At 43.7% G+C, this 11,517-nt stretch overlaps 1 protein-coding gene across 1 annotated transcript in view; it reads right to left on the bottom strand.

Moving 5' to 3' along the window:
• Positions 1-11,517, bottom strand: part of Tesk2 (testis associated actin remodelling kinase 2) — a 120,297-nt gene that overhangs the window by 5,224 nt on the left and 103,556 nt on the right. Inside the window, exon 5 of the mRNA XM_036177334.1 lies at positions 7,987-8,133. Within this exon, the coding sequence (XP_036033227.1) occupies positions 7,987-8,133 (147 nt within the window). The remainder of the gene's footprint in view (positions 1-7,986; positions 8,134-11,517) is intronic.

Genomic DNA, 11,517 nt, shown 5'->3' with positions numbered 1-11,517 from the left:
AGACAGGGTTTCTTTAGTGGCTGTCCTTAGATAGAACTAGCTCTGTAGACCAGGCTGGCCTCGAACTCACAGAGATCTGCCTGCCGCTGCCTCCTGAGTGCTGGGATTAAAGATGTGCACCACCACTACCAGGCTACATGCATTTTTATTCCCATCCAAGGCAGTGTGATAAAGTTGATGAGGAACTTCCAAATTCCTCACAGTGGGCACCAATCAAAATGGGCAGAACTGCTCTAGTGACTGAGAAACCCAGAACTCAGACATGGCCACTACTTTTTATTTGTGTTTTTTTTGTTTTTGTTTTTGTTTTTGTTTTTTTAAACAGAAACTCACTATGTAGCCTTGGCTGGCCTAGAACTTGAGATGTAGAACAGGCTGGCCTCCAGCTCATTGAGATCTGCCTGTCTCTTCCTCCCAAGCACTGGGGTTAAAGGTATATGCCTCCATGCCCATCCAAAAACACTATTTTGGACCTGGACTGTTTATTATTATTATTATTATTACTATTGTTATTATTATTATGAGCCTCCATGCCTATCCAAAACCACTATTTGAGGCCTGGACTGTTTAATATTATTATTGGTTGGTTGGTTGGTTTTTCAAGAGTTTTTCTGTGTAACAGCGCTGGCTGTCTAGGAACTCATTCTATAGACCAGGTTGGCCTCATCCACCTGACTGTGCTTTGAGTGCTGGGATTAAAGGCATGTGCCACCACAACTAGGCTCTGGTTTTTTTTTTTATTTTTTGAAACAAGGTTTGTTTTGTTTTGTTTGTTTTTTGGTTTGGTTTTGGTTTTTTGAGACAAGATTTCTCTGTAGCTTTGGAGCCTGTCCTAGAGTAGCTCTGTAGACCAGGCTGGCCTCGAACTCACAGAGATCCACCTGCCTCTGCCTCCCGAGTGCTGGGATTACAGGCGTGCGCCACCACCGCCTGGCTTGTTTTGTTTTTTAAAGATTTATTTTATTTATTATGTATACAGTGTTCTGTCTGCACTTACCCCTGCAGGCCAGAAGAGGGCACCAGATCTCATTCTAGATGGTTGTGAGCCACCATGTGGCTGCTGAGAATTGAACTCAGGACCTCTGGAAGAACAGCCAGTGCTCTTAACCTCTGAGCCATCTCTCCAGCCCTTGAAACAAGGTTTGATAGAGCCCAGGTTGGCCTAGACCTTGGTATGTATCTGGGGTTGACCTTGATCCTCCTCTGCCTCCACTTCCCAAGTGCTGAATTTCCAAAGCACAAGTGTTATCCTTTCTTGTTTATGTTTTTAAAGATTTACTTTATTTTTAACTATGTATATGTGAGGAGGGTAAATGTAGATGTTAGTGCCGTGAAGGCCAGAAGAGGATATTGCTTCCCTTGGAACTGGAGTTACAGATGGTTGTAAGCCATCTGACGTGTGCTGGGAATTGAACTCAGGTCCTCTGCAGAAAGTAGTACATACTCATAACTGCTGAGCCTTCTCTCCAGTCCATTTCCTTGTTTTCTTTCTTCCTTTCTTCCTTCCTTTCTTCCTTTCTTTCTTTCTTTCTTTCTTTCTTTCTTTCTTTCTTTCTTTGTTTTTCGAGACAGGGTTTCTCTGTGTAGCTTTGCGCCTTTCCTGGGACTCACTCTGTAGCCCAGGCTGGCCTTGAACTCACAGAGATCACTTGCCTCTGCCTCCTAGTACTGGGATTAAAGGCATGTGCCACCACTGCCCAGCCATTTCCTTGTTTTCTAAGTACTAACCATGGTCTTAAGTATCAAAGATATTTCTCAGTGGTACAATATATGCTTAGCTTGCATGAGATTCTTGGTTCAGTCTCCAGCATCCATCCACCAAAAGTATGAGCTAGATCACTTCCCACATCCCTACCCCTGGTAATACTATGCAACAAACCTTTCCCAAATGTGTCACCTACAAATGACCTGGACAATCCTGGACTTACCAAGCTTGAAGACCCCCTTTACATTTTTGTCTTTCTTAATATTTTCTCTTTTTTCCATTTGGGGTTTTGTTTTGTTTTGTTTTTCTTTTTGAAACAGGGTCTCTCTGTGTAGCTTTGGAGCCTTTCCCAGAACTCACTCTGTAGACAGGCTGGCCTCAAACTCACAGAGATCCGCCTGCCTCTGCTTCCCAAGTGCTGGGATTAAAGGTGTGTGCCACCACTGCCTAGCCTGGGATATTTTCTGATACCTATGTATTTTGTGTGTGTGTGTGTTTGTGTGTGTGTGCTTACTGGGACTAAACTCAGGGCTCACATATGTAGAGTGCTCTATCTGCTCCACCACTAAGTTACACCCCTAGCCCAACCAAGCCTTCCTTTACCTAAGAAAAGTAGTTGTTTTTTGTTTTTTGGGGGTTTTTTTGGTTTGGTTTTTGTTTTTGTTTTTTGTTGTTGTTTTTTTTTTTCCGGAGCTGAGGACCAAACCCAAGGCCTTGCGCTTGCCTAGGGCTAAATCCCCAACCCCATGTTTTTGTTGTTTTCAAGACAGGGTTTCTCTGTGTAACAGCTCTGGCTCTCCTGGAACTCACTCTAGACCAGGCTGGCCTAGAACTTACAGAGATCCACCTGCCTCTGCCTCCCAAGTGCTAGGATTAAAGGCATGCGCCCCCCACCACCTGGCAATCTATGAAAAAATCTTCTCTTTTAAGCTTTAAGGCAAACTGCCTTTGCAATCCTGACTTCTCCAGCCTTGGCCTTTCTCTCAACTGCGTGAGCTTCTCTGTACCACTCTAGAAAAACACCTCAAGAGCAGGTTCTGTTTTGACCCTTCCTTAGTAGTCAGCTAGTGAGAGGCTAGGACATAGTCCTGAATAAATGCTGCCATCTCTAGAGAAAGGATGAACCCAATGATGTATATAAATAACTCAGGCTGCAACTAGCTCTCCCCAATAGCTCTGACCCTCCAGGCTCAGGAAGCCCACACCCCACCTGCTTTCCCACAGGCAGCAGAGAGCAGAGATTCTTGGCTTACAGAAACATTTGTGGGGCCAGCAAGGCCTTATCTGACCCAGCCCATCCTCCCTCCCTCTCTGTTGCCAGTCTGGCCAAGTCACTCAGTTTATTATTGTGCACAGGTACACATTAATTGCTTCTTCTGACCTTGATGTGCTCACACTCTTCTTCCCCTGAGCTAAGAGGAACCTGTTATTCATCACAATCAATCTTGGAACCCAGAGAACTGAACAGGGTGGCTCCCAAGGACTGTCCTTGTGCTCGTCCTGACTCGCTCCTCCCTAAGTTCTGCTAGATCAGCACTCCAGATCTCTGACTGTGTCCATGAAAAGATGGGCCCTGTGCCAACTGATCAGCTAAGGCTCTGGGTGAGGTCACTAGGCCTGTGAGGCAGTTCACATCCCTCACTTCTTTCTCTCATCCTCTTCCTGGTTCACCAACAACTCAGACTTCTGTCTCCAGGGTTTGATCTACTGTCTTGTTTACTGTCTGATTTACAGTTTTCAGAGACTGACCAGGTGTGGTAGTGCCCACCTTTAATTTCAGTGCTCAGAGGCAGGAGGCTCTCTGTGAGCTGGAGGCTAGCCTCGTCTATACAGTGAGTTCCAAATCAGCTAGTGCTAAACGGTGTCTCAGAAGAGAAAAAAGGTAATAACTGCAGGTGCCCTGATAGCCACTCCCTGCATCTCTCAAGCTTCCTCATTCCTGTTTTCAGACAGAATCTCCCATATAGCTCAAGCTGGCCTTGAACTTCTGATCCTCCAGCCCCATCCACTCCCCAGCTACACTGAATGCCAGGACTAGATTACAAATATGAGTCATTATACTCTGGTCCATTTTAAATTGTTCATGTGTATATATACAGACATGCCCATAGCAAACATGTGGAAGTCAGAAAGACACCTTTGCAGGAGTCAGTTTCTTCCACCATGTGGGTAGAACTCAGGTCATCAAGCTTGGTGGCAAGTACCTACTGAGCCATCTCTGTGTTTACTCCCACCCTCTGACACATTTGTGGTTTTTTCGGGGGTTGTGTTTCAAGACAGGGTTTGACTGTGAAGCCTTGGCATGCTGTCCTGGAACTCTATCTGTAGACCAGGCTGGCCTTGAACTCACAGAGATCCACCTGCCTCTGCCTCCCCAGTGCTGGAATTAAAGGAGTCCACCACCACTGCCTGGCCATGTGTGCCTTTTAGATGTATTTACTATTTAGAAGTATGTGTATGTGTATGTCTGTGTGTGGGTGAGTGCAGGTACCAGTAGAGAGGCCAGAGGCGTTAGATCCCCTGGAGCTATAGTTACAGGTACTTGTGATGCCTGACATGGGTACAAGGAACCAAACATGAATCCACTAAAGAGTGAGATCCTGAGGCTGGAGAGATGGCTGGCTCAGTGATTAAGAGTGAATACTGCAGCCTGGGGGGTGGGTGTGGGGGGGTGATGGTAGTGGTGAAGAACACCTTAATCCTAGCACTCGGGAGGCTGAGGCAGGAAGATCTCTGTGAGTTCAAGACCAGCCTGGTTTACATAGTGAGTTCCATGACAGCCAGAGCTACACACAGAGAAACCCTGTCTTGGGGGACAAGTGGGGAGAGTCCATACTGCTCTTGCTGGGGACCAGAGTTCAAATCCTAACACCCATGCTTACAACCTCCTCTAACTCCAGATCCAATGAAACAACTGCACTCATATTCATGCATGCACAGGTACACACATAACATATATAATAAAATGTGAAAGAAGAGTGAGACCTGAAAAGACAAAATGAACAAGAGATATTCTGAAGTAGATTAGTGCAGTAGTGATGCTATGAATTTACTTACAAGGAACTGGGAGGTGGTATGGCTTTAAAAATATACAGTTCACAAACACCATCAAGAAGTGGCCATTTAATAGTACTTCCAATAGTCAACTGTGTAACTATACACAGTACAGTAGCTCTTTACCATAACTGTGAGAGCAGCCTGTTTGAGCTCAGTCCCATTACTGGCTGAAATCAGGAAAGCACCGCTGCTCTTCTGTGGTTACCCTTAGAAGTATGAGTACACATTACCCTTAGAAGTATGAGTACCTTTAGATCTTGGTTTTGTTTTCTGTGGTATGCTGCCTCTACTGATGATACCTTGTTGATTCTTCTAGAGTTAAAAGCCAATTCAGTTGGAGTCCAGGCCACACAGCCAGTAGGGGCAAATTTTCAGAGTAAAGGAAGCTTGAATTAAGAATGAATTGGGGCCAGGTGATAGTGGTGCACGCCCTTAATCCCAGCACTCGGGAGGCAGAGGCAGGCGGATCTCTATGAGTTCTGAGGCCAGCCTGGTCTACAGAGTAAGTTCTAGGAAAGGCGCAAAGCTACACAGAGAAACCCTGTCTCAAAAAACAAAACAACAACAACAACAAAATCATTTAACCTCATCATTTCCAAATATCCTCAATACCACCCTAAAGTCCAGGAGGTATGGCCTAGAAACAAAGAGTTGCTGAGTGTGGTGGTGCATGTCTGTAATCCCAGTGCTCAGGAGGCAGACATAGGGATTGCCCTTTTAAAGCCAGCCTGTGTTCCTTATAAAAAGGAATTGTTTTAAGATCCTAGGTTGCTTTTGTTTTGTCTTTATGTATATGTATATGTATGTGTTTTGCCTGTAAGTATGTCTGAACACCATGTACATACAGTGCCTGCAGAGGCCAGAAGAGGGCATTGGATCACAGAAGGTTTTGAGCCACCATGTTGAAGTTGGGAATGGCACCTGGGTGCTCTGAAAGAGCTCAGCTATCTCTCCAGCCCTCCCATCATTTTGCTTTAAGCCCACTGCTAAAGAGAATATCTACTCTCATATAAGGAAATCAAAGGTTGGTGATCTTACCCAACAGTTCTAGGTTTTTTTTATAGTTTGGTCTTTTTCTTTATTTACTTGTTTGGTCTTTTTATTTGTTTGGTTTGTTTTTTTTAAAGAAAGTCTCACTAGATAGCCTGAGCTAGCCTCAAACTGTGGTCATCATGCCTCACTCTCACAAGCACTGGAATTATAAACATTCCTATCTGTGCCTAGAGAGCTTATTCATTTTTTACTACAATAAGCTCAAAAATACTAACTAAAATGACAAAGTATTTTCAGAGTATAGAAAGGGAATATGCTACACTGCTGAGGAGCAGGGAATTTCTTCCAGGAAGCTTTACCATCTTGATCTAGAGTGATCTCCCCTGTAATAAAAAGTCTACAGTCCATGCAGCTGAATATTCAACTATAAAATACTGCACTGTTGTTCACTGTTTGTTCTCTCTCTCTCTCTCTCTCTCTCTCTCTCTCACTCTCTCTCTCCCTCTCTCTCTCTCCCCTTCTCCCCTCTCCCTCTCTCCCTCCCCAACTCCCTCTCTTCTTGAGACAGGATTTCTCTGTGTAGCCCTGGCTGTACTGGAACTCACTCTATAGACCAGGCTGGCCTTGAATTGAGAGATCCACCTGCCACTGCTTCCTATGTGCTGGGATTAAAGATGTGCGCCACCACTACCTGGCTCCTTTAGTTATTTCTCAATGAGACCATATGTAATTATAGGTTAAAAATTCCCTCCTTCTATTATTTTTCCATCCATGAATCCAGGCATAGGGAACATTCATGTAGGTATGGGGGATAACTTGTTGAAATTTTCTTCTACTTTAGAAGAAACAATACTTTTAGTAGAAAGATCTGATTTTTGGCTAGATGCCTATATGTGTGTGTGTGCATGTGTATATGTGGGGGAGGAAAAAAGTGACTATTATTCTTGGGTATTTATGAAACTCCTATACTCCGGGGCTGGAGAGATGGCTCAGCAGAAAAGCACGGGCTGTTCTAGCAGAGGACTCAGGTTTGTTTCCTACTACCTACATGCCAGCTTACAACAGACAAGGGAATCTGATACCCTCTTCTGGCCTATGCACCCCAGGCATGCACATGGTGCATAGACATTCATGTAGGCAAATATTCATACACATAAAATGAAAATAAACCTTCAAAACAAACCTTACAAGACTTTTGGTCCTTGGGCAGATGTCATACTAAGTACCCTAGATGACCTTTCAGTTCCTCCATTAGCTCAAATAATATTATTTAAGGGCCTTGTCATGGAGTGAGGAGGTGGTGGCACATACCTTTAATCCCAGCATTTGGAAAGCATAGGCAGATGGATCTCTGTGAGTTCGAGGCCAGCCTGATTCACAGATCAAGTTCCAGGACAGCCAGGGATACACAGAGAAACCCTATCTCAAAAAACCAAAAAAAAAAAAAAAAAAAAAAAAAAAAACCTTGTCATGGAAGTATCCTGGGACATTCAGCCGTCAAGTTCCTGCTTTGTAACAAGGCCAACTTTCTCTGAAAGAAACTGTTTTCTAACCTGGTCACACAGCAATTTGGACAACAGAACAATACTACAGAGACCAGCAAACATCAAAGAAGACCTGGCAGGGTGACAGAAACTCTATCACACAATAGAAATGGGTCAGCACACGGTGGCCCACCGAACACTCCAAACGTTTGTTCACCTGACTCACTAACACCCAACTCTGCTTTCTTCAGAGCTGCTTCCTGGAGGCCATGGAGGGGAAAAGGGGTGAGGCTCCACAGCTCTCCAGAAGCTCTCCAGGTGCTTATGCAGCACACATTCAGGAGACTAAAGTCAAATATAAAGGCTCTCAAGATATGTGTACTGCCTGGCTCGGTACTCAAAGGTGCCTGCTCTGAGCAGACACAGGCTGGTTTGGTTTTGATTTTTAGGACCTCTAGCCTGGCCTTGAGTTCTCTATGTAGCTGAGAATGATTGTGAGCTTCGGATCCTCCTGCTTCTATCCAGTGCTGGGGATCAAATCTTTGTGCATGCTAAGAAAACACCCTACCAACTAAGATATATCCTTAACCCAGATAGAAGCTTTCTAATGATTAACTGTATCAAATACTTAACTATGTTTTGATTAAAAGTTAAATCTAGAATAGAGATCCCCATATTTCTAGGTTCCTTAAATAACTGGTTTTTTCCCTGTGTTTCTCAAGAGTTATGAAAATAAGGTCTTCGTACCTTTGATGTGAGGTCTCGATGGAAAATGCCTTTGAAGTGAAGGTAGCTGAGGCCCACTGCTATGTCATAGGCCAGTTTCACTCTCACAGTCCAGGGCAAATACAGGTCACTGTCTAGTAGCTGTTCCAGGTTCCCAGAGTTGATATACTGCAAAACAGAAGGAAGGCCCAGCTACTATTTATCAGAACTGTTTAGACTAGTGGTAAAAGCATAGAAGAGCAAACACTTAGAAACTACATTTGTTCTTTCATTTTTTTAAAAAGGATTTACTTTGTTGCTTTTCTGCCTTTTTGCTAAGATCAAATATAAAGATTTATTTTTATATGTATGAATGTTTGCACGTATGTATGTATGTGTATCACATGCATTCCTGATGCTCACAGAGGCCAGAAAGGGTTTCAGATCCTCTGGAACTGGAGTTAGAGATGGCTGTAAGCCACCACATCCACATGGGTGCTTGGAACTGAACTTAGATCCTCTACAACAACAGCAAGTGGGGGCTGGAGAGATGGCTCAGCAGTTAAGAGCACTGGCTGCTCTTCCAGAGGTCCTGAGTTCAATTCCCAGCACCCACATGGTGGCTCACAGCCATCTGTAGTGAGATCTGGCGCTCTCTTCTGGCCTGCAGGGACACATGCTGTAACATGATAATAAATAAATCTGAAAAGAAAAAGAAGAAGAAGAAGAAGAAGAAGAAGAAGAAGAAGAAGAAGAAGAGCAAGTGCCCTTAAACACGGAGCCATCACTTCAGCCATTTGTCTTGAGATAGTGTGTTGGGATAATCTTTTTGAACATTATGTGAAGATGTGCCTCTGTCCTTCCTCACCTGTCTAAGGCATCTTCTGGTTGGTTTAATAAAGGGCTGAATGGCCAATAGCTAGGCAGGAGAGGATAGGTGGGACTTCCGGGCAGAGAGAGAATCTGGGAAGAAATCTGAGGCGCAGGGGATTCACTAGCATGACGTGGAAGAACTCAGACTCACTGTACTAAGGAAAAGTAATGAGCCACATGGCAGAACACAGATTAATGATGTAAATAATAAGAATCTGGCTAATAAGATACAAGCTGGGTTGGGGATTTAGCTCAGTGGTAGAGCACTTGCCTAGCAAGTGTAAGGCCCTGGGTTCGATCCTCAGCTAAAAAAAAAAAAAGAGAGAGATACAAGCCTTAGAATTTAAGTTTTTTTTTTTTTTTATTGTTTTGTTTTTTTGTTTTTCCCTGAAACAGAGTTTCTCTTTGTAGCTTTGCGCCTTTCCTGGATCTCGCTATGTAGCCCAGGCTGGCCTCGGACTCACAGAGATCCACCTGGCTCTGCCTCCCAAGTGCTGGGATTACAGACGTGGGCCACCACCACCCGGCTAGAATTTAAGTTTTAAGAACTAGTTGGGAACAAGCCTAAGCTAAGGCCAAGCTTTCATAATAAAATGTCTCAGTGTCATTATCTGGAAGTTGGTAGTCCAAAGAAAGACCTGTTACAGTAGTGTTTCATGTGGCACAGGCTAACCTCACACTCACTGTACAGCCAGGGATGACTTTGAACTTATCCTCCCTACCTCCACCTCCCAAGTGTTGGGGTGACAGGCATGTACCACCATGCCTAGATCTTCTCTAAATGTTTTTTTTTAATTTGTTTGTTTGTTTGAGACTATGTAGTCTTAGCTGTCCTGGAACTCAGTTTGTAGACCAGGCTGTCTTTGAACTCATAGAGATCTACCTGCCTCTGCCTCCTGGGTGCTGGGATTAAAAGTGTGTACCACCATAGGGAAGATAGTTATGTCTATGTGTGTCAGTATGTGTCTAATGTTGGATGTGCCAGTCACTTGAGGAATCCAGAAGAGTGTCAGATCACCTGCAGTTGGAGTTACAAGTGTCTGTGAGCTGCCTCACATGGGTACTTGGAACTGAACTTGTTCAGTGCTCTTAACTGCTTCAGCTCCTCAGTACCACCAAACACCTTTTTACAGCCGAGCGGTGGTGGCCCACACCTCACAAAGCAGTGCTTCAAGATTATGTGGGCATAATGGAGAACAGCAGATTTCTTGGAAGAATGCATTCTTTAGTTCTTCCACAGCCCCGTTTCCTCCTATTCAACTCACTTTGCCTAACTCTGGCCTTAACCACTGAACTGCTCTGGCATGGCTGCCAATAACAACCTAGTGTCCGAGTTGCAAATGGACATTTTTTACAAGCACCATCTTATTTGGTGTATACAGCACTTTGATACTGTTGGTCATTTCTTTTTTGGCTATTCTCTTCTTTTAGCTTCTATGTGAGGTTTTGGCCATTTTGTTTGTTTGGAACCAGTCTTACTGTTTAACCCAGGCTGGCCTTGGACTCAGGATCCTCCTTCCCCAACTTCCCAAATGTTGTAGTACACGTATATGCCATCACACCCCGCTTTGTTTTTTTTTGTTTTTGTTTGGGAGCTGAGGATCAAACCCAGGGCCTTGCGCTTGCTAGGTAAGTGCTCTACCACTGAGCTAAATCCCCAACTCCATGTTTATTTTTTAATGAAAAAAAATTCATGTGTATGGATAGTTTGCCTGAATGCATACATGTGCATCACTTGTGTGCCTGGCACCCTTAGAGATCAGAAGAGGATGTAGGAGCTCCTAGAACTGGAGTTATCAATGGTTGTGAGCCACCATGTAAGTAGTGGGGACTGAATCTGGGCTCTCTACAAAAGCAAATGCTCTTAACTTCTGAACCAACTCTCCAGTCTCCTGTGATAATTTTGTTGTTGTTGTTTACTTTTCAAGGCAAGGTTTCTCTATGTATCCCTGGCTGTTCTGGAACTCAGTGTGTAGACCAGGCTGGCCTCAGACATGTAAATCCACTTGCCTTTGCCTCCTGAGTACTGGAACTAAAGGTGTGTGCCACCATGCCAGGGATGATTTCTTAAGGCTGCAGAAGTAGCTGAGTGTGGTGGTACATGCCTTTAATCCCACCACTTGGGAGACAGATCTCTGAGTTTCAGGCCAGACAGTACACATAGTGAGACCCTGTCTAAGAAAAGAAAAGAAAAAAAAAAAAAGGAAGAGCAAAAAAGTATATATAACAGTATTTTTTCAGTGAATATTTATATAGTGCTTTATATATTACACCATACACTTCTAAAAATTGTAAACACATTATCTCACTTAATCTACACAGCAGCCCTACGAGATAAGTGTACTATGGGCTGAGTACCCTTGTCTAAAATGTTTAGGACCAAAGGTGTTTCTGATTTCAGAGTTTTTCTAATTTGGTCTAGAAGTCCAGTGCGCTATCCACTGCACTACAGACCCAGGTGAGTTTTTCTAATTTTGGAACATGTACATAGATTTAACTGCATTACACTCATATTACAAACAACATTTAAAGGATAAATAAGGTTATTCAATTATTAAGGGCAGAATCAGGCAGACAATAGAGTCTGGCTTCAGACTACATCTTTTTACAACTATATTCATTATACAAGGAGTTAGAGGTCACAGCAATTGAGTGAGATGGCTCCATGCAGAACAGGAACTCAAAAGTGAATTTACTCAA

This window comes from Onychomys torridus, chromosome 2 (genome assembly GCF_903995425.1).
Source record: "Onychomys torridus chromosome 2, mOncTor1.1, whole genome shotgun sequence".
Classification (NCBI taxonomy): Eukaryota; Metazoa; Chordata; class Mammalia; order Rodentia; family Cricetidae; genus Onychomys; species Onychomys torridus.
Note: the sequence above shows the minus strand (reverse complement) of the source record. Positions and strands in the feature narration are given on the sequence as shown.